This window comes from Myotis lucifugus, unplaced genomic scaffold (assembly GCF_000147115.1).
Source record: "Myotis lucifugus unplaced genomic scaffold, Myoluc2.0 scaffold_963, whole genome shotgun sequence".
In the NCBI taxonomy this organism is placed as follows: Eukaryota; Metazoa; Chordata; class Mammalia; order Chiroptera; family Vespertilionidae; genus Myotis; species Myotis lucifugus.
The window spans coordinates 21,747-43,347 of NW_005872011.1; the positions used below are offsets into that span (position 1 = coordinate 21,747).

At 55.9% G+C, this 21,601-nt stretch overlaps 3 protein-coding genes and 3 non-coding genes across 7 annotated transcripts in view; 5 read left to right on the forward strand and 1 right to left on the reverse strand.

Moving 5' to 3' along the window:
* Positions 1 to 4,301: 4,301 nt before the first annotated feature.
* Positions 4,302 to 7,957, forward strand: RPL18A (ribosomal protein L18a). Of its 2 annotated transcripts, none has more exons than XM_006106976.3 (5): positions 4,302 to 4,453; positions 5,706 to 5,885; positions 6,842 to 6,971; positions 7,531 to 7,640; positions 7,803 to 7,957. In XM_006106976.3, exons 1-5 carry the CDS (start codon positions 4,436 to 4,438, stop codon positions 7,893 to 7,895), a joined length of 531 nt encoding a protein of 176 aa, XP_006107038.1. In that variant the 5' UTR covers positions 4,302 to 4,435; the 3' UTR covers positions 7,896 to 7,957. The 2 variants fall into 2 exon arrangements, with proteins under 2 accessions (XP_006107038.1, XP_023603526.1); XM_023747758.1 differs by lacking the exon at positions 4,302 to 4,453 and adding an exon at positions 5,333 to 5,383.
* On the forward strand, positions 6,429 to 6,558 carry LOC111824140. Its single transcript, XR_002827237.1, has one exon. It is a non-coding gene; the product is annotated as a small nucleolar RNA SNORA68 (small nucleolar RNA).
* LOC111824141 lies at positions 7,313 to 7,442 on the forward strand. Its single transcript, XR_002827238.1, has one exon. It is a non-coding gene; the product is annotated as a small nucleolar RNA SNORA68 (small nucleolar RNA).
* A 3,531-nt stretch (positions 7,958 to 11,488) lies between the features above and the next one.
* On the forward strand, positions 11,489 to 11,561 carry TRNAI-AAU. The gene has a single exon. It is a non-coding gene; the product is annotated as a tRNA-Ile (tRNA).
* A 1,110-nt stretch (positions 11,562 to 12,671) lies between these two features.
* Positions 12,672 to 14,884, reverse strand: LOC106695227. The gene is made up of 3 exons (XM_023747756.1): positions 14,785 to 14,884; positions 13,858 to 14,177; positions 12,672 to 13,389 (listed from the first exon to the last, which is right to left on the reverse strand). The coding sequence occupies exons 2-3, from the start codon at positions 14,129 to 14,131 to the stop codon at positions 12,701 to 12,703; spliced, it is 963 nt and encodes a 320-aa protein (XP_023603524.1). The 5' UTR covers positions 14,132 to 14,177; positions 14,785 to 14,884; the 3' UTR covers positions 12,672 to 12,700.
* Positions 14,885 to 15,072: 188 nt separating this feature from the next.
* SLC5A5 (solute carrier family 5 member 5) overlaps positions 15,073 to 21,601 on the forward strand; it is a 16,323-nt gene continuing 9,794 nt past the window's right edge. The window contains 10 exon segments of the mRNA XM_014448943.2: positions 15,073 to 15,573; positions 16,334 to 16,399; positions 16,724 to 16,775; positions 17,017 to 17,084; positions 18,452 to 18,606; positions 19,030 to 19,170; positions 19,257 to 19,386; positions 20,217 to 20,305; positions 21,043 to 21,155; positions 21,227 to 21,317. Coding sequence (XP_014304429.1) covers positions 15,217 to 15,573; positions 16,334 to 16,399; positions 16,724 to 16,775; positions 17,017 to 17,084; positions 18,452 to 18,606; positions 19,030 to 19,170; positions 19,257 to 19,386; positions 20,217 to 20,305; positions 21,043 to 21,155; positions 21,227 to 21,317 — 1,262 coding nt within the window. The 5' untranslated portion in view covers positions 15,073 to 15,216.

Consider the following 21,601-nt stretch of genomic DNA (forward strand, 5'->3'; position numbering starts at 1 on the left):
AGGCCAGGCACCCCAGTGGGGACCCCCACCCTGATCCAGAACACCCTTCAGGGCAAACCAGCTGGCCCCCACCCGTGCACCAGGCCTCTATCCTATATAGTAAAAGGGTAATATGCCTCCCAGCACCGGGATCAGCGGAGCAGCAAGGCTCCCGGCACCAGGATCAGTGTGACAGGGGGCAGCGCCCAAAACCCCCTGATTGCCCTGCAGCTTGCTCTGTGTGTGACAGGGTAGAGCCATAACCTCTCCATCGGCCCTGCCCTGAGTGTGACAGTGGCGGCGCCCCAACCCCTTGATCGGCCCTGTTCTGTGGGTGATAGAGGGTGGCGCCCCAACCCCCCTCCATGGGCCTTGCTCTGTGTGTGACAGGGTAGAGCCATAACCTCTCCATCGGCCCTGCCCTGAGTGTGACAGGGTGCGGCGCCCCAACCCCCCTCCACGGGCCTTGCTCTGTGTGTGACAGGGTAGAGCCATAACCTCCCCATTGGCCCTGCCCTGAGTGTGACAGGGTGCAGCGCCCCAACCCCCTTATCCGCCCTGCTCTGTGTGTGACAGGGGGTGGTGCCCCAACTCCCCTATCGGCCCTACTCTGTGAGTGACAGCGGGGAGCTCCTCAACCCCCTGATCGGCCCTGCTCTGTGCATGACAGGGTATGGAGCCCCAACCCCCTGATCGGCCCTGCTCTGTGCATGACAGGGGGTGGCGCCGCAACCTCCCCATCAACCCTGCCTTGAGTGTGACAGGGGGCGGTGCCCCAACCCCCCAATCGGCCCTACCCTGAGCGTGACTGAGGGTGGCATGGCAACCTCCCGATCCGCCCTGCTCTGAGCCTGACCAGGGGCTGCACCTAGGGATTGGGCCTGCCCTCTGCCACCTGAAAGCAGGCCTAAGCCAGCAGGTCGTTATCTCCCGAGGGGTCCCAGACTGCGAGAGGGCACAGGCCAGGCTGGGGGACCCCTCCCCCCCCCCAGTGCACAAATTTTTGTGCACTGGGCCTCTAGTATCTTTATAAAGTGTGCCGCGCCAGCACAGCCAAGGGTGAACCTGAGTGGGGGCAGCTGAAAGGCTTAGAAAAGACAGACAAGAGAATGAAATCTGGGTCTCATTGGGAGGCTGCTTCTCTGAGAGACAGCGACCACGCCCACAGCCATGTCTTTATTTTATAGCAGATGCCACAAGGCAAAGTAAGGGCGTGACCAAGATGTTTACAAGATTCTCCTGGGTTTCAATCCTACTCAACTACATGCACCTGAACTCTATCAAGCCCATATTACTCAGGCAGGTGGGGCCACGTGTTCGGACCATAGGTTCAAGCTCACAACTATAGCTGTTGGCTATAATTGTGCTGGGAGGGCCCTGCCCTCCAAGCTGGGACTTGCACATGGCAATGAGAGGACTGTGCCCTCTCATCAGTCCAAGGCTTGAACCTGTCCAAAACACTGTAGCAGCTCTCCACAATAAAGTTTTAATACATTATATTAGAGGTTGTGGTGGTATTGTTTTACCCACAGCGTCTACAGGAATTGCTGCAAATTTACTTCTTGGTGGAAGAACCTTTCATTCCCAATATAAATGACCAATTCAAGCATTCTGAAAGTGTTTTCACTCTTTTTTTTATTATAAATTTTATTGATTTTTTACAGAGAGGAAGGGAGAGAGATAGAGAGTTAGAAACATCGATGAGAGAGAAACATTGATCAGTTGCCTCCTGCACACTCCCCACTGGGGATGTGCCCGCAACCAAGGTACATGCCCTTGACCGGAATCAAACCCGGGACCGTTCAGTCCGCAGGCCGACGCTCTATCCCCTGAGCCAAACCAGTCAGGCTGTTTTCACTCTTAATGTGGTGTACAGGGAGATATTAGAATAAGTTTAATCAATTTATCAGTCAGTTTGCATCACTGTTGTTTTTATATCATGTTTTTGTTGTTTTCATATCATGTTTTTGTCATTTTTATATATTTTATTGATTTTTTACAGAGAGGAAGGGAGAGGGATATAGAGTTAGAAACATCAATGAGAGAGAAACATCGATCAGCTGCCTCCTGCACACTCCCCACTGGGGATGTGCCTGCAACCAATGTACATGCCCTTGACTGGAATCAAACCTGGGATCCTTGAGTCCACAGTGGATAGATCCTCTATCCACTGAGCCAAACCGGTTAGGGCAATTAATTCCCTTTTAATGTGCACGAATTTCGTGCACTGGGCTACTAGTGTTACAATAAAAAAGACAAATAATAAAAAGTGTTGGTGAGGCCCTAACTGGTCAAGGCTGCGGACTCAAGGGTCCCAGGTTCAATTCTGTCAAGAGCATGTACCTTGGTTGCGGGCACATCCCCCAGAAGAGAGTGTGCAGGAGGCAGCTGATCGATGAGTCTCTCTCATCGATGTTCTAACTCTCTACCCCTCTTCCTCCTCCTCTGTAAAAAATCAATAAAATATATTTTTAAAAAAGTGTTGGTGAGGATGCGACGTTGGAACCCTCATAGATTGCTGATGGGAGTGTAAAATGATGCAGGCATTTTAGAAAAAGGTATGGCAGTTCTTTGAAAGGTTAAACATAGAATTACCTGTGACCCAGCAATTCCACTCCTAGCTATATATACCCAAGAGAAATGAAAACATACAACTTTTAAAAATCTGACTACACGATAGCTAAGACACAAAGATTGCATGCAAATATCAATAGCTCATTATTTGCAATAGCCAAAAAGTGGGAACCACCCATCAACTGACAAATGGATAAACAAGATATATTTAGACAATAGAATATCATTCAGCAGTAATTAGAAATGAAGTACTAAGCCATGCTACACAGGGAATGAACCTTGAAGACGTTAAGTGAGAGAAACCAATCACAAAAGACCTCATATTTTGTCTGGTTACAATAATGTGAGATACCTGGAATAGGCAAGTCTTAGAGCAGTGGTTCTCAACCTTCCTAATACCGCGACCCTTTAATACAGTTCCTCATGTTGTGGTGATGCCCAACCATAAAATTATTTTCTTTGCTACTTCATAACTGTAATTTTGCTACTGTTATGAATCGTAATGTTAATATCTGATATGCAGGATGTATTTTCATTGTTATAAATTGAACATAATTAAAGCATAGTGATTAATCACAAAGACAATATGTAATTATATATGTGTTTTCCGATGGTCTTAGGCGACCCCTGTGAAAGGGTCGTTCGATCCCCAAAGGGGTCGCGACCCACAGGTTGAGAACCGCTGTTTAGAGGCAGAAAACAGATTCCTAGTTTGGCTGAGGGCGGGGAGTGGAGGGGGTGGAGATGGAGGTGACTGCTAACTGTGAGGGGCTTCTTTTGTGGATGCTGGAAATGTTCTAAATTTTACTGTGATGGCTGCACAACTGTGCATATACTAAGTATATGAATGCGTCTGGGAATAAATGGTAGTAAAAGCCAGTGAATTGTACAATTTAAATGGGCGAATTGTATGGTATGTGAACTATGTGTCAATGAAGCTATTAATTACTTAATTAGAAAGAGAAAAAGAAAAATGCGAACTGGGCTCAGTTGTCACCTTCTCCAAGTGCCGCCTCCGCCCCAATAAACACTCCAATTTATCCTCTTTCCTCTGTTTTTCTTCACAGCCTGAAATCGTGAGGTGTTTGTGGTTCTCTCCTTTTCCATCTTCCGGTCTCTCCTCCAGGGGAGCCTCTCAAAGGCGGGGCTGCACCAGGTCAGTTCCAGCGCCCCCACTTCCTCCCCGCCCCCCAGGATCTGTAGTGGAGGCAAGGAGACAGGGTTTGAATTTCCGCTACTACGAAACACAAACAGGTCCCCATAATAATAGCAACAACTAGCATTCTAGCGCTTAATGAATGTTACCACTTGTTAATTGCTCTGTGTCTGGCGTTTTACATGGGTTATCCCAGCTAATTATGGTCACATTTCTAGGAGAAACACAGTGGAATTATTCCCATTTTACAGATAAGAATTCTCAGAGATGTGGCTTGAGACCTCCGTAATACACCTCCAGGAAAGGCGCCGCCATCGTATCATAACATCACGCCCACCCTAGAGCTGGTTCCATTTATACTTAAGCTTGGAGGGGGGATGGGGGTGGGATGAAAACGCTATAAGCCGCCACAGAGGTCTCTCCGGGAACCTACCACTCCCCGCGCGCTGCGCGCGCCTACGCACCCTTACGGCCGCGACGGAACAGGAGGGACTATCCGCGTTGCCTCTTGGGAGTTGTAGTCTAATCGCTAAGGAAGACGGGGCTGTAAAGTGATTGGTGCATCTAGAGCCAATGAAGAAACAGATCTGGTTGAGCGCGGGGCCAAGAAGCCAATGGACCTGCGGCTTCGAAAGGGCGGGACTTCCTGTAACGAAGTCGTGGTGAGCGGCTGCGCGAGAGTAGACACTTCCTTTTGTGGGTGGTGGCGAACGCGGGGAGAACGCCATGAAGGCCTCGGGCACGGTAAGGCGGCCGCGACAAGGGAGGGGGCCGAGGAGCGCGTCGTGGATCCAATGGGGGACCCAGGAGGGGTTGTGGGCCGAGTCGGTAGTGCGCGCTCCCGGATGGGACCCGTGCGGTCGCGTGCGGCTGCCCAGAGGTGCAGTCAACATGGCGGCCACTCTGGGCGCCGCGTGGAGAGAGAGGCCGGTTCTTGATCCGGGCCCGTTCGGGGATCGCGGGGTCGGAGGGAGGCTCGTGCTACCAGACCTCGTTGAGTCTCCGGATCTCAGTTGGGTAGTGAGCGTGGTTCTGGGGGCGGCAGTAGTGTTCCCATTTTCCCAGGATGGCCGTGAGAAGTAGAGGAAAGTTATGAACTCGAATTGACGAGGAGATTGCGAGCCTTATCGCTGTGGCAGGTGCTGGGCAGAATCAGAGGGCGCTGTGAGGCAGAGATGGGAGAGTGGGTCCCGGGGAAATACAGGGCGGGGTGCCATGTGCAGCTTTCCAGCCTCAGTTTCCACGCTGGCAAAGGCATTGCGTCGGCCCCTTTAAGAACGGGTGGTCCGCGCGGTTCATGTGGCCGATTCAGAGGTGGAAGTAGCCGAGTTTGCAGTGTTTGGGGCTGCCTTCTCCTGATCTTAATAAAACGATGGCGAGTCGTTTCGGTAAGTGGCTCTTTTCTGCTATGCCGCCGGGCTTCGGTTTGGCAGACACCTCATCTTAGCATCATGTAGACGGGGAACCCACGTCTCCTGGGCACCTGGGAAATGCGGGCAGCTGCAAGCTGCTGGCAGCGGTGCAGGAACCCGGGCTGGAGAGGGAACTGGGTTCTTGTTTCGAGACTACCTGGGGCGGGCTGTGAGATCCCGGGCTGGTTTCTGTCTCAGCCCCAGAGTGAAAGAGAACTTTGGCAAGATGTTCGTGAGCTGCGGAGATTCTGTGGACAAGAAGGTTGCCTGATGGTTCTGAACCTGAGGCTGCAAGTCTAGGCCTCCATTTTGCCACAAGTATAAATAGAAAGGGAGAGACAGTGGGGCTGATGGTCCTGCCCAGCTTTCTGGAGCCAGGGCAACGGGCACACCGCCCTTACTTTTATGGGGAAGGCGGGACAGTGGTGTGACCCACCATCCCCTGGATTCCACCTGGAAGCCCAGGGCTGGGACTTGCCCTCCATCTATCCCCTGATCGACATCACAAGTCTCGGGGAACGAGAGCGAGGCATCTCCACAGTTGCCTGGTTGCTGGTCCTACCTCACCTCTGATTCTGTTTCAGCTTCGAGAGTACAAGGTGGTGGGGCGCTGCCTGCCCACCCCCAAGTGCCACACGCCACCCCTCTACCGCATGCGCATCTTTGCACCTAACCATGTTGTTGCCAAGTCCCGCTTCTGGTACTTTGTGTCTCAACTAAAGAAGATGAAGAAGTCTTCAGGGGAAATCGTCTACTGTGGGCAGGTATGGAGTGTCCAGGACACGGTGGGGTCTGGAGTGGGTTTACACCTCCCATGAGGCAGCCCTGGCCTCACAGGGTTATGGCGCTTCAGAGCCCCTGGTCCTGTTCACAGGTGTAGTTCAGGCCCTAGATCAGGATGGGGTGGGTGAATCTGCTCTTCTCTTAACGAGAAAGCCCAAGGCCTGGGGATGGTGTGGCTGTCGTCCTGGGATGTCTCAGCTGAGGCCACCACCTTCCCTGGACCTCATCTGTGAAGGGGAAAAGGTGCCGTCGCCTGGGCACAATGCCATAATGGGCACTGGACTCTGCATCATGTGGCTACACTGGGTGACAGCTGATCCCCGTGAGGAAAGTGGCCTGGACTACTCTGCACCCCCCACTTTTGCCGTGGAGATTTCTGTGGACAGCAGATTGCCCTCGGTTGTCTGAAGGTTCAGGGCAGTGATTCTCAACCTTGGGTCGCAACCATTTCACAGGGGTCGCCTAAGACCATCGGAAAACAAATATATAATTACATATTGTTTTTGTGATTAATCACAAAAACCCAAGCACCTAAACCCAAGAACTGCTGTTTGCTGTAGCAGCAGTTGAAACAGGTGCTAACAGCAAGTGGATCTTGTCGCCTTTGGGGGCTGTGACTGTGCCCCTCAAAGTGAATTGGAAGGTTCTACACTCCCGGTGGCCAGAGAGGGGTCTCCTAGGCAAGCACCTAAGGGGAGTTTTGAGGAACACCCAGAGACCTAATGCTTTAATTATGTTCAGTTTGTAACAATGAAATTGGGGGTCACCACAACATGAGGAACTGTATTAAAGGGTCGCGGCATTAGGAAGGTTGAGAACCACTGGTTCAGGGGCTGTCCTTGGGACAGCAAGGGTAGAAGTATTGGCTCAGTGAGGGTAGGGGCTGGGGTGGAGGCCCATTTACTACTCTCCCCTCAGCCAGTCTCCTTTTTGGCAGGTGTTTGAAAAATCCCCCCTTCGGGTAAAGAACTTCGGCATCTGGCTGCGCTATGACTCCCGCAGCGGCACCCACAACATGTACCGAGAGTACCGGGACCTGACCACCGCCGGCGCCGTCACCCAGTGCTGTACGTTGTCTTGTGCCACAGCCACGTCCTTCCTTTCAGAGTCATCCTCGACAGACATCTGTCTGACACCTCCCCCCTAGACTGAGGCAGGACAAATGCAGGAGCCTTTTGGGGGTGTGGGGAGTCCCGGGGATGGTGATGGGTGTTTGCTTAGGGGGTAGAAATGCAGAGGATATCCCAGGAACACCTTTTCCTGGAACCTGGCAGCAAGTGGACTTTTGGGGCCAGTCTCTGGTAGAGACACAGCTCCCACCCATTACTGCGTCCAGCCCCTGTCCAGTGTTGGGACCTATAGTGGGCCAAGGTGCTCCCAGGGTGGGCCACCTATCAGGGCTGAAACCCAAGCACCTAAACCCAAGAACTGCTGTTTGCTGTAGCTGCAGTTGAAACAGGTGCTAACAGCAAGTGGATCTTGTCGCCTTTGGGGGCTGTGACTGTGCCCCTCAAAGTGAATTGGAAGGTTCTACACTCCCGGTGGCCAGGGAGGGGCCTCCTAGGCAAGCACCTAAGGGGAGTTTTGAGGAACACCCAGAGACCTTTGTGCCTGTTCACCCTGCAGACCGAGATATGGGGGCCCGGCACCGTGCCCGCGCCCACTCAATCCAGATCATGAAGGTGGAGGAGATTGCAGCCAGCAAGTGCCGCCGACCAGCAGTCAAGCAGTTCCACGTGAGTGCGCTGGGCCCCTGCTGGACTGAGGGGGGCTCCCCGTAGCCTTGGGTCTGACGCAGGAGCCCAGTGGGGCATGTCCACACCTCTGTAGACCTTTCAAAGGACAAGGTTAAGAGGCTTCCACCACACCACCCCCTCACCTGCCTCTCTTTGTCACAGGACTCCAAGATCAAGTTCCCGTTGCCGCACCGGGTCCTTCGTCGCCAGCACAAGCCACGCTTCACCACCAAGAGGCCCAACACCTTCTTTTAGATGCAGGGTCTCTCCGTCCCTTGGTCTGCCCAAATAAACTCTTTGGGAAAGTCGGGTGCTCATACACACTTGTTTTCTTTGCACACCCTGCAGAACTCAAAAGGGCACAGCCAAGCTATGAGTTCTCTGCTCTGAGAGGGGTATTGCTCCAGTGGGGCCCAGACAGGACCCTCAGAAGGGGTGGTGGGAGTCCCAGGAATAGCGAGGGTCTCACTCCCAAGCTCTCCTGCCCACTCAGTTCTTTGAGGCTTTGTCCAGTGAGGATCTGTCATGGGTCCTAGTGTGAGGGCCGAGTTTTCAGCCCTATCAGGCAGCCTCCGCTGTGAGCTTTGAGGGTGCATTGTAGGGCACAGGCTTGGCCCCCAAATCTGTCCCACTGGCCTCCATTTCCCCCCATTCTGGTGGTGAGATGCGGCCGCTGGACCCTGGGGGAAACCAGGACGGTTAGGCTGGTTCTACCTGGGACCTCCCCTCCTGGCCCAGAACCTGGTTCTTGGTTCCAAGGTCTTTCCAGGTTTGTTTGAGGGCATCTGTCTCCAGGAAACCACTGGAAGCCTGGAAAGTGCAGGCACGAAGCTAATCCCACCTGGCTGGGCCCTCAACAGGCCGTGGGAGCGCCTGTCCTTAATGTGTCACCTTGATCCCTCTGAGCACAGGTGTCCAGGCCACCTACCACCTTTACTGATCAGCAGCGCTCAGGGTGGAAGCACCAGAGGCACAGGCTGGGCAGGACCCACCATAGATCAGGAGGGAGCCCTAAGCACAAAAAGGCAGAAAGCCAGTCCTGGGCAGGGAACACAGCTGCTGCCCCACAGAAGGGGAGTAGTGCATGAAAACCAGGTCTCCAACCCACCTGTGGAGCGGCCAGATCCCCGGGGCACAGCGTGTGGCCAGCTGTTCTAAGTGAGATGGGTCTGAGGGTCCCAGCTTTCCGAGGACCTCAGAGCTGCTTTGCTTAGTCAATGATGTTGGGCCCTCTACCTGGGCTGCTCTCCACAGATTATCACTGGGTTCGCTTCAGTAATGTTTCTGAACCATCCTATCTAATAGACAAACATGGTAATAGACTGTACCTTTGCTATGCCTCCCATTGGCTAATCAGTGAGATATGCAAATTAACTGCCAACAAAGATGGCGGTTAATTTGCATAGGTAGGCTCGAAGTGGCGGAGTGAAGACTGAAGGCAGCTCCAGCCGGAAGGCCTGGGTCCGGAGCTAAGGCCTGGTGCCAGAGGAATACCAGTGCCAGCAGCCAGGGGAAGGGAAGGCCTATTGCACAAATCTTTTCGTGCAACAGGCCTCTAGTATATCCATAAGGACAGCTTTCAACCCCCACCAGACAGGGCTGGAACCACATCTGTCACTGTCCCTGGCAGAGCTATAAGTTTGTGGGACCCAGAAAAGGGCAGATGGCCAATGACTATCCCTCCACCTGTGTGTGTCTGCAGCACATGGGCTAACTGTTAAGTTGTTGGGCCAGGTATTTGATTTGGGCACTGCCAGACTACCCTCCATAGATGCATCTAAAGGGTGTCCCAAAATTCACGCAAGAAGTAATTTTGATAGGAAACAGGTTTGTAATTAAAAATTGTAAATTTTTTATTGATTCATAAAGTATACAAGTATAGGGTTATGTATGGAATAGCATATCGGGTAAATGGCCTCCACGGCTTTGCTGGCACATAGGCACTTGTTGAAATTTTCCATGACCGTTTTGCATAAATGTAGCTGAATTTCTTTGATACAGCGCTCAATTTCCTCCTTCAAGGCGTGGGTGGTCATGGGCTTGTTGGCATAAACCTTAGACTTCAAAAAACCCCAAAGAAAAGTCCAACGGCGTTAAATCACATGATCTGGGCGGCCAATTCTGATCACCAAAATGGGAAATTACACGAGCAGGAAATGACTCATGCAGTAATTGAATTGTTTCTCTGGCTGTATGGCATGTGGCACTGTCTTGTTGAAACCACGTCATCCACATCCATATCTTGCAATTTAGGCACAAAAAACTGGATCATCATGTCGCGATAGCGAGCACCATTAAATTCAAATCTTAGGTGAATTTTGGGACACCCTTTATATCCAACAGCGTTAAGGGGCAGGAAGCAGCCAATCGATTCTCATTGTTGGTGTTTCTATCCCTTTCTGAATTCAAATATATATATTAAAAGAGATCCTGGTTTTCCCCAAGTTTGCCAGCACTGGTGGGTTAGTAAACTGATGGCTGAAAAAATCAAATTTTAGGATTGGCTTTCCCCACCTCCCCATGAATTCATTTGTATCATCTTGGCTCATTATTGGGCCGTTGGTTATGGATCTGTAAAACCTTGGAAGAAAAATCTCCCCATGTTGTAAACACGTTTGCCTTGTGGAGTTCCGTTAACTTATTGTGGTTTCTAGCAAAAATTCCTAGTTTCTCCAAATATTCCTTTTCCCCCCTCAGTAATAGGTTCTCCATATCTAGATGCCACCCAGAAAGTTTCCCAGCCTACCTTCCAGTTAGGAGTGGCCATGTGATAGCAGTAGTGATGTGTGCCACTAGCAGGAAGTACCCATACAGTTGGGATATTGCCACAATGCCCAATCCTCCAACAGCCATCCTTGGACACAAGCCACACCAGCAACCAAGTGGGAAGAGCTTGGGTTCCTGACCCTCTGTGCGGCTGCTAGATCTCTCCTGATGTGGCCTGGAGGTGGGCCCTGATGGCTGTGCCTGGAGCAAGTCACTGCCTACTCTGAGCCTGGTTCCTTTTATGTAAAGTGGGAATGGTGATCCTTTAGTTTGGTGGGTGGGGAGGCTTCAGATAAGCTAGAGGTTGAGCATCCAGGATGTACTGCCAGGAATGTGGAAGTTCAGCGTCCCACAAAGGCCCACCAGGCACCTCATCTCCACCTTGGGGTTCCATTGAGGCCTCATCCACACTACGGCCTGGGGACCAGTTGGGAGGGCTTTGCCCCCACTAGCCAAGGTGTGGGGCCAATCCCATTATTGAGGGGCCTTGAACTGAGGATAGTAAGCCCAGCTCCCTATCTTCAACCTGCTCACCCACCCACCCTGCCATTGGCTCATCGTCTTACCGGTTTGCCCACAGACTCCTCTGCCATGTAACCACCCACCTGCCAATTCCCCTCAAACCCTGCAAAGAGCAGCTGGTGGGACACTGGCTGGAGGTGAGGGCCACTGAACCAAGGGTGCTGTGCGGGAACCACCAGGGCAAAGGCCAGAATTGGGAGGAGGTGGGCCCATGAGGCAGGATGGTCCTTGGATTGCTGACACCACTGGTCTGCTCAGAGGACGACAGGAACCCAGTGCACCCTTCCCACTGCCTTAGGTGCTGAGGCATCCCAGGACCCCTTCCTGGGCATGTCCAGGTGCCAGGCGTCTCACCCGGGCAAGGCTGGAAGCCCTGGAGGAGAGAGACAGAACCCCTCCACCCTGACCCACCCTGCACCCAGCTCCTGAGTTAGGACCATCAGGTAGGTACCAAGGCAAGAAGAATGGGGGCCCCAGGAGACCCAGAGACTTGAGAATCAGGATCATAACATTCTCAAGACTGGATCCTGAACTTCTCCAACTGGATGCCCCTGGGCTCTGGCTGGATAGCTCAGTTGGTTAGAGCATTGTCCCAATAAGCCAAGGTTCTAGGTTCAATCCCCAGTCAGGCCACACAAGAATCAATGAATGCATAGATAAGTGGAACAACAAATCTCATTTTTCTCCCTTCCTCTCTGTCTCTAAAACCAATAATCTATACTAATGAAAGGGTAATATGCTAATTAGACGGGATCGACCAGATGTCTTCCAGATGTCTGAAGTCCTTCTGGATAAAGCCGGGCCCGGCCGGGGGAAGCCACCCCAGAGGCAGGGAAGCTGCCCATGGTAGTGGTCCCGGGTGCCTGTGGCCAGCCAGAGGGAGGGAAGCTGGGTCCCGGGTGCCTGCGGCCGGCCGGAGGAGGGAAGCCTGGGTCCCGGGTGTGGGGGCCGAAGCAGAGGCAGTAAGGGGCGATCAGGCAGGCAGGCAGAGGCGGTTAGGGGAGATCAGGCAGGCAGAGTGGTTAGGGGAGATCAGGCAGGCAGACAGAGGTGGTTAGGGGCAATCAGGAAGGCAGAGTGGTTAGGGGCGATCAGGCAGGCAGGCAGAGTGGTTAGGGGAGATCAGGCAGGCAGGCAGAGGTGGTTAGGGGTGTGCAGGCAGGCAGGTAGGCCAGCAGTTAGGAGCAAGTGATCCCGGATTGTGAGAGGGTGCAGGCCGGGCTGAGGGACTCCCCCCTCCCATGCACAAATTTTGTCCACTGGGCCTCTAGTAATAATAATAATAGACTAGACTCCTGGAATCTCACAGTGACAGCACCAGGGGTAATAAAGGTTTGCTTTTACTGAGTGCAAGGTACAAGTTCAAGGACCCGGCAGATCGTGCTGGAGCAAGTAGCTCACAGCCTGACCCTTGCCATGTCTCCAGGGAGCCATGGGAGGACAGGATGCCCAGGACAGCAGATAAGGTGACATCCCAATACTCCTGCCCCTTTTGCTTAGACTGCAGCTGCTGGGTCTTCAGGACTGCCTTACCCCTTCATATTCCTCGGCCCTGCCTGCCTCCTTCCCATTAAGGTGCTACTTCTCTCCACCCTGCTCCCTGCCCCCCTCCATGCTTCCTGCCCCAACTCCCCAGCAGGCACAGGAGATGGCCCTGCCTACCCCCAGGGCTCCCAACTCTGAACCTCCTCCTCTCACGCCCTGAAATTCCGGAACATTGTGAATCCGCACATTTCTCCCATCTCATTAGGTCTGTGATTAGATCTGCCCCGCTAGGCCCCACTGATTAGATCCCTCATTTGCTCCAAACTCTCCAGTGGCTTCCCAGTGCCCTTGGAATAAAATCCACATCCCCCACCAAGCTCAAGATCCCCTGGTGGCCCTCCCTGCCCAGCTCCTTTCCACCCCTGGCCCTTCCCCCAGCCTGGCTCATTCTCTGCTAGTAAGTCTCCACTCACCACCCAGAAAGTGCCCCACCCACAGGCTCCACCTATGGTTGCCCCCAGGCCATCATTCTTGTCATCCAATCGCTTCCGAGATGGGTATTCATCTGCTGGCTGGGTCAGTGTCCCGATCCTGTGTGCCCGATGGGCCCACCTGGGTCCCCAGCGCTTGGTGCAGGGCCTTGTGCACAGTAGGTGCTCCATGAACAGGCCTCCAGGGTAGGGTAGGGGAAGACTCATGCTGACACCAAACGGTACCCCCTCCAAGAACCTCCCTGGGGAGACAGGACAGGTTTGCATATGTTTTAATTTGTTCACATGACTTTTCCGGAAAAGAGATCCCTGCCTGGATTTCCCCTTTCCCAGCAGGTTTTCCAGGAAGATGTCTCGCCTGGGCCTGGAAAAATAATGGAGGCGGGAGGAAGAGGAACTGGTGTCCTCCACATCGTCCCGGCGTAGGCGGAGGGGGCAAGCCAGCGAGCCACAGATGGCCGTGTGACAGTTGCGGTGCCGGAGCCCTAAGAGAGGGGCCTACACATCACATATATAATGAGAAGCGAGTCCCGGGGGACACTCGTGAAGGCGCCTCCCCCCACCCCGTTCTCACTGCCCCCTCCCCCCCCCCCACGCCCGTACCCCGCACATTGGACTCAGCTGGGGCGGCGCATGTAGGCCAGAGGGGGCCACCAGGGGGCGACAGAGGCCGGTGAGGACTGCGGGGGCCCTAGCATTCCACCCGCGGATTTTTAGGTCCCGCCCCCTTACCGAGGAAGGTACCGAGCTTTTCCAGGGCGAATCAGAGGTTGGAGCCACCAGAGGCCAAAGTCCTTTCTGGGCCCCCCCGGCGAAGGGCCCCAAAATGACAGTGTCTGGGTACCTGGGCGGCATGACCCCAGGCAAGGGACTTCCCGGCGCAGTGTCCTCATTTGTGTGATGGGCACTCGCCTGACGCCACCTTCCCAGGTAGTCGTGGGTCTACCACTTACTCGGGTTCGTGGCCACCGACAGCCCCTCCGCGCGACCTTCGTTGTACTGTGCGCCCGACACAGGCAGATGCTCTGTGCGTGTTTGACAAGGAGCCAACGAATAAATTAGGGATTGACGGGAAAGGCTCTTAGTCTGCGCCAGGTTTGTGTCCTGCGGGTTCAGTTTACTCCTCTGGGGCAGGGGCTCCTCTGTCCCTACTTCAGACGGGAAACGGGCCCATACGCCCCTCTTCCAGGGCGTATGCACTAAGGACTTGGCCCCCATGTCTTCCATGCGGCTTAGCCCGAGGGTGGGGTTGGTGATGCGCTCCCGCTAGGCTCTAGAGAACGGGGAGTCCAGTTGGAGAAGGGGTTCAACCGAGCCCAGTTCTCCAGCGGTTCTCAACCTGTGGGTTGCGACCCCTTTGGGGGTCGAACGACCCTTTCACAGGGGTCGCCTAAGACCATCGGAAAACACATATATAATTACATATTGTTTTTGTGATTAATCACTATGCTTTAGTTATGTTCAATTTGTAACCCTGAAAATACATCCTGCATATCAGATATTTACATGACGATTCATCACAGTAGCAAAATTACAGTTATGAAGTAGCCACGAAAATAATGTTATGGTTGGGGGTCACCACAACATGAGGAACTGTATTAAAGGGTCGCGGCATTAGGGAGGTTGAGAACCAATGCCCTAGAGGACCCCGCAGCCTTGAAAGCGAACCCCAGTCCTGTGCGAGAGTGAGCCCCGGTAGCTCAAAGGCCCTCCAGCACAGCGGGGCTTGAATGCCGAGGCCACTGCTCCCAGCTGTGCGGCCTCGGGGGAGTGACAGCCACCTCTGAGCCTCAGTTTCCCGCACCAGGCAACGGGAGCCGGGAAGAGCCAGGGTGGAGCGCCGGCGAAGCCTCCCGCCCCAACACCCAGCACACACTCACGTGACCGACCCGGTCCAGGGAGGAAAGAGTGCGGGCAGGTCCGGGGGTGGAGTTTTGCTGACCTGGGCGGGAGCCCAATAAATCCGCAGCCCGCGGCCTGGGGCCGCCCCTTGAAGCCCCACCGAGACCTCCTGCTGTCAGCGCTGGGCGCGCCTCCCTGGGAGAGGGACAGAGCCCGACGGAGCGGGAGGCGAGGTGCACGGACAGACAGACGGCGGAGGCAACCGCGTAGACGGAAAGGAGAGCTAGGGAGGCAGCGGGCCACGGCGAAGGCCGCCAGGAACCGAAGGGAACAGGCGTGCGCCTCGCGGAGGAGGCCGAGCATCCTCCACCGCCGCTCAGCCCCGGCCTCCGCCGCCGCCTGCTCCCGGGCGCGCGCGGGGTGGGCGGGGTCGCGCCTGGTCCCTGCACCTGCACCTGCACCTGCCCTTCATGGCCACCGTCGGGGCGGGCGCGCGGGGCACCTTTGGAGCCTGGGACTATGGGGTCTTCGCGCTCATGCTCCTCGTGTCCATGGGCATCGGGCTGTGGGTGGGGCTGGCGGGGGGCGGACAGCGCAGCGCGGAGGACTTCTTCACGGGGGGCCGGCGCCTGGCCGCCCTGCCCGTCGGCCTCTCGCTGGCCGCCAGTTTCATGTCGGCCGTGCAGGTGCTGGGCGTCCCCGCGGAGGCCTACCGCTACGGCCTCAAGTTCCTCTGGATGTGCCTGGGCCAGCTGCTCAACTCCCTCCTGACCGCTGCCTTCTACCTGCCCGTCTTCTACCGCCTGGGCCTCACCAGCACGTACCAGGTACTGGGCAGAGGCCGGGAGCCGGACCTGCCTGGCTGGGGACGCGGGGATGCAGTGGGGGAGCCCTGGGGCGGCGGGCCGCTGTGCAGGGGTACACAGAGGGGCTTCTTGGTGCTTTCGTGCCCGCCCCCACCCCTTAGGCATCCAGGTGGGCAGGGTTCTGGGAAGAAGCCCCAGGCAGTGAGGCCAGGGCAGGAAGGAGGAAGAGGAGCCCTGTCCTGGTTCTCTTCGGTGGAAGCCCGCAGGGGGTGGGGCCGGGCTTGCACTCACCTGTGGACAGGTGCGCACCTGCCCCCCACATGCCTCAGCATGTCGATGCCTGAGTGCTGTCGGACGGACGGCGGGCTGGAAATTCCAAACCTGACTTCCCCTCTGTCTCCTACTTGGGCTGGGGGCAGGCCTGTGTCCAGATTTCCCACGTGTCCAACCCGGCTAATTACAGGACCTTCCTTAGGCAGTGGGTGAAGTGATTAAAATCGAGGCTAATAACGGTTGGCCACGAGTGTGTGTGTGGGGGGGGGGGGGACGTGTACGCACATGCTGTGGGCACAGGCATGGAGGTGGTGGGTGTGCACAGGTGTGCGCGGACGGTGGGAATGTGTGCACTTGGTAGAGGTTCCCACGGGCAGGAGTGCAGAGAGCAAAGCTGTCCTCTGGAGAGAGGGCAGAAGCCAAGGGGGCGGGTGAAGGAACCCCGAGGTCTGGAGCCCCGAGGTAGGATCTGTCCAGGTGACCACGAGCCCTCGGCTCCTCCTTGCAGTACCTGGAGCTCCGTTTCAGCCGGGCGGTGCGGCTCTGTGGGACCCTGCAGTACCTGCTGGCCACAGTGAGTGGCCTGGGCCCTGCCCTCTCCCCCAGGGTCCTGCCTTCGTCGGCCCCGCCCACAGCCCTCCCCCATCCTCCCCCACCTACCCCTGTGGGTCCCATCTCCACCCAGCAAGGCTCAGCCCGTGCCCTGCCCACTTCCATCAGGTCTACAGGTTTGGTCTGCCGGCCTCCCCCTTATGCCAGCCCTGACCTGACCTGACCCCGCCCCCACTTGCCCGCCCCCGCCCACCTGCCTCCTCTCTACCCCAAACACCCTCCTTCTCCCATCTCTGATTCATTCCCAGTCACCACAACCACTACCCTCCCCCTCTCCCCCCTGCAGGTGCTATACACTGGAATCGTGATCTACGCCCCTGCACTCATCCTGAACCAAGGTTTGGCTCTGAGAGAGAGAGAGAGAGAGAGAGAGAGAGAGAGAGAGAGAAGAGAGGGGAGGGTGTCTGGGGAGGGTGTCTGCGATGCGGCAAAGGCTTACAGGCTATCCCAGAGGAGGCGGCAGGGGCTGTCCCAGGGACCCTGGGGAGGGAAGACTCCTGGAGGGAGAAGAGCCCAAGACACTGGAGTCCAAATCTGCACCCCACTTGGTGGCCTAATGGGGGGGATTTCCTTGAACAGTGACCGGGCTGGACATCTGGGGGTCACTCCTGTCCACTGGAGTCATCTGCACGTTGTACACCACTGTGGGGAGTGACCCCCCCCCCCCCCCCCGCCAACCCCACTTGGGGGCTTCATGCCCGCTGGATAAGGGAGACCCTGGGCTGGCTGTCTACACTCCCTACTTTTCCTTCCTCCTGAGGAAGCCCCGTGTCAGCTAGGCCGGTTTCCTCATCTTTATAATGAAAGAATATTTGAAAGGCTTATTGGTTAAGGTCCAGGGATAAGGTCGCTTCAGGCCTGGCTGGATCCAGGGGCTACAACAGTCCTCTGTGTACCGCTCCCATCTCTAGGGGCTCCATCAGCTCCATGCATCCATCCCTTTGGCAGAAAGTGAGTTCCTGTTTCAGGATGGGCTGGCCAAAGTCCGGGAGGGCTCTGTTTAGCCGGCTTTGGTCTTGTGCACAGAATGAACAGAAGTTTGGGGGGCTGGGATATTCTTTTTTAATTGAATTTATTGAGGTGACATTGGTTAATAAAGGTATATAGGTTCGGGGTGTACAGTTCTATAATGCACCATTTGTACGTTGTTGTGTGTTCACCACCCCAAGACGTCTCCTTCCATCACCACTTACCCCCTGAGGCCCTCTTCCACCTCCCCACCCTCCCCGGCCTCCTTGGGAATCGCCATGTTGTTGTCTGTGTCTAAGAGGTTTTTGGTTTTGTGGCTTAATCCCTTCACCTTTTGGGGTTCGGATATTCTCATTGGCTATTCTTGGAGCTGGGAGCAGGACTGGCCTCACCTGAACAGCCTATGAGGGAAAAGGGGCTTCTCCAGAGGAAAGTGCAGGGGCTGCCGTGGGAATGTAAAGGCGTGGAGGCCGGGAGGGTAAAGGCAGCAGGGAATAATAATGGTGATAGTCATCATAGCAGCAGCCATCACTCACTCACTCACTCACTGAACACTTATATGCGCCATTCCAAATATTTTTCTCATACTAACTAATTTCATTCTTACATCACCATAAGGAGAGTGCTGTTATTTGTTTTAATCGAGTCTAGAGAGAGGAAAGGGGAGGAGAGAGAGAGAGAGAGAGAGAGAGAGAGAGAGAGAGAGAGAGAATCATCCATTGGTTGCCTCCCGAATGCACCCTGACAGGAAATCCAACCCCTGCCCCAACCGGGAATCAAACTCACCACCTTTCCTTGTATGGGACGACACTCCAACCAACTGAGCCACACCGGCCAGGGCAGGAGAGTACTGTTCTTAACCCTGCTTTACAGATAGGAAACAGGCAGAAGGGGGCATTGGTCCAGGCTACTGCTGGAGGCCAGGCCAGACTGGCCCCAGCCAGGTCTCCTGTCTGCTCCCTCTTTGCCTCACTCTGTCCTGTCTTGCAGGCCCCAGACAGGTCTCTGTCTGACCCCCTCTCTCCCTCTCTGTCACATCCTGCAGGGCGGCATGAAGGCTGTGATCTGGACCGATGTGTTCCAGGTTTTGGTGATGCTGGCTGGCTTCTGGGTTGTCCTGGTTCGCGGGATCATGCTTGTGGGCGGGCCCAGGCAGGTGTTCAAGCTTGCCCAGAACCACTCCCGGATCAACCTGATGGAGTGAGTGAAACTGTAGAGGGGGATAATGCAAGAGGATGGAGCTGGCATCCCTCTGCCCTGGGAGAAGCCAGCCAATGCCTACTGCTCCAGGAAGCCCCCCCCCCTGAATCCCTCCCCAGTCTCCCCAAAGATAGCACCCTGGCTCCCCTTCTCTGTACTCCCCCACCCCCACCTCCGGCCAGACTGGAAACTGAAGGCTCTCTGAGGTCCCAGATGGGCACAGAAAGAATGGTTCTGGAGCACAAACACAGATGACTCAGTAAACAAATAAATGAATTTCAATCAGGCAAACTCCTACTCACACTTCAAAACCCATCCCAAATGTCCCCTTAAGGCCCTTAAGGGTAATGGCCATCTGGGGCCCTTGGGAAAGTGAATTCAATGTGGTATCCCACATGGATGGCTTGCCCTGCCCTCATCCAGCTTTGACCCAGACCCGCGGAGTCGGTACACATTCTGGACTCTTACGGTGGGCGGCACGTTGGTGTGGCTCTCAATGTATGGCGTGAACCAAGCACAGGTGCAGCGCTATGTGGGTTGCCGCACAGAGAAGCAGGCCAAGCTGTAAGTGTTTGGGGGAGGGGGCAGGATGGGGGTCTCTAGGATGCACCGCCCCCCCCATCCCCAGCCTGAGGCACACCTCCCCACAGGGCCCTGCTCATCAACCAGCTGGGCCTGTTCCTGATTGTGTCCAGTGCTGTTGCTTGTGGCATCGTCATGTTCACACTCTATATGGACTGCGACCCCCTCCTCACAGGGCGTATTTCTGCCCCCGACCAGGTGAGTCTGGTCCAGGCTCCTAGGCCACTCCTGACCCCACCCCCCTCTGAATCTCTATATGGATGAATCTCTGGGGGTGATGGTAGAAGAGCTTTCCTAGCAGCCTGTGCAAAGGTGCAGACAGGAGAGAGTTTGGCTCAGAGGAGGATCTGGGAGGCGATGAGGAGCCATGGTAGATGTGAGCAGGAGAGGGGCACATTCAGACCTCGAGTCGGACTCCCTGAGGGGTATCAAGAAGATGGGACCGTGGTCCAACGCACAGTGATGGTGTTAATAGTAATAATAATGACCAGCTCCCGTGTGCCAAGCACCGACCCTATGCCTCATGCCGTTCCCTCCCTTCACAAGAAGTTAGTGTCCCATCCAATCCTTCAATATGTGATAAGGCCAAGGATGTCATGGTGCCCACTTTACAGATGAGCAAACTGAGCCTGGAGAGGGTAGGAGGCAACTGTCTAAGGTCCGCAGGCAAGTCAAGGGCAGCTCTAGTTACAGGGCACAGAGTGGACAGAGGCTGCAAGGCTGTTGCATCTGCCATCCTCTGGGGTCAGAATCCTGCCTGCAACCTCAGGCGGGGCTGCACCTTTCAGCCTCACTGTCCTCGTCCATAAAGCGATGACACGGGGCCCTGCCTCACCGGGACCCCGTGGCTCTGTGCGTGGCGGGGCTCAGTGGCAATCACAGGTGCGTGCGGCCCATCCACAAACACACACTGAGTGACCACTGTGAGCCCGCTCTGCACTGGGCGCTGGGGCCGTGCAGGGTGAGGACAGACAAGCCCCAGCCTCTGGGTGCTCCTGTCCCGGAGGCTGACCCCCTCCTCCTCCCAGTACATGCCCCTGCTCGTGCTGGACATCTTCAAGGACCTGCCTGGAGTCCCTGGCCTCTTCCTGGCCTGTGCCTACAGTGGCACCCTCAGGTGAGTGGCCCTGCTTGCTCGCCCAGCCTGTCCCAGCCCCTCAGAGCCTTGTCCCTACCAGCCGCCCCTCTTCGGGACAGAATGCTCTGGACCGTGCCTAACACTCACAGTTCCTGCTTGGTTCCCAGCAGCAGCTCGGGTGGGTCTGGCAGAGGGCACACCCTGGGCACAAGGACCCCAGCTGTGGGGTCTTCGCCTCAGTACCTGGCAGCCACAGCTGGCTCCCGTCTTCCTTCCCCCTCTCCATCCTTCTTCCCTAAACAACTGTTTATTGAGAACGACTCTGCTTTAAAGCTGCTGTTTTAAATCCTGGGGGCACTGCCGTGACCAAGTCGTCCCCCTCTCCTGCCCTCATGGGCCTCACATTCAGGTGGTTTTAAGTCTTCCATGACTTCTGGCCACAGGGTGACAGAGTCCCGGGTGGCAGGTCTCTGCAGCCCATTATGACTCTGTCACAAGAACGTGTGTCATCCGTGTCCCTGGTTATGGGTATCCCTGCTCCTGTGTGTGTGTGTGTGTGTGGGGGGGCGGGGTCTCAAGTCTGTGGATGGGGGTAGGGTAGGCCTCACCTCCACTCTTAGGGGAGTCTGTCACCCATGCCTCTGCCCTTGGCTAGGTGGGGTCCTGGCAGGCCAGACGGTGTGGCCAGCAGGGGGATCCCCAGCAGGTGGGCCCCAGAGGTGGCTGGCCAGTCTCCGGATATGGCCTGACCACACCCCCCTCCCCCCGCCCCCCAGCACCGCGTCCACCAGCATCAATGCCATGGCGGCGGTCACGGTGGAGGACCTCATCAAACCGCGGCTGCCCGGCCTGGCGCCCCGCAGGCTCGTCATCATCTCCAAGGCGCTCTGTGAGTTGGGGGGATCTGGGTGGGGGGCCAGGGCAGCCTCTCCCCACTGACGGTGCCTCCCCTCGCTGCAGCGCTCATTTATGGCTCGGCCTGCATCTCCGTGGCGGCTCTGTCTTCACTGCTGGGGGGCGGGGTCCTCCAGGTGAGCCCTCGCCCCGAGAGGTCGGGCACCTTCTGCCTTGCACTGAGGTTAGAGGGGCTCACACCCTCTCTGGGTCCCGTCTGCCACCCGCGGAGGGATACTGCCTGCAGCCGCCTGGGAGGAGGGGGGGAGGGGGAGGCGGTGGCCTGGGGGCAGGAAGGGACTGGACTTGGGATGGGATCGATCGCACCCGCATGCATCCGTTAGGGGAGAGAATGGGCGAATGGGCCTCTTTGCCTCCAACCCAGGGAGACAGAAACAGGGCTTCCCCTCCCCTGGGGAAACTGAGGCACAGAGGATCTCA

Excerpts from the sequence above, each read along its gene's own strand:
- LOC106695227 (XM_023747756.1), bottom strand. The coding sequence starts at position 14,131 with ATGGAAGACATGGGGGCCAAGTCCTTAGTGCATACGCCCTGGAAGAGG. Across the intron at positions 13,390-13,857 it reads GTCGGTGGCCACGAACCCGA|GGCTCCGGCACCGCAACTGT; the intron begins GTAAGTGGTAGA and ends CCCCTCTCTTAG.
- RPL18A (XM_023747758.1), top strand. The coding sequence starts at position 5,348 with ATGTTCGTGAGCTGCGGAGATTCTGTGGACAAGAAG. Across the intron at positions 6,972-7,530 it reads CGGCGCCGTCACCCAGTGCT|ACCGAGATATGGGGGCCCGG; the intron begins GTACGTTGTCTT and ends TTCACCCTGCAG. Across the intron at positions 7,641-7,802 it reads CAGCAGTCAAGCAGTTCCAC|GACTCCAAGATCAAGTTCCC; the intron begins GTGAGTGCGCTG and ends TCTTTGTCACAG.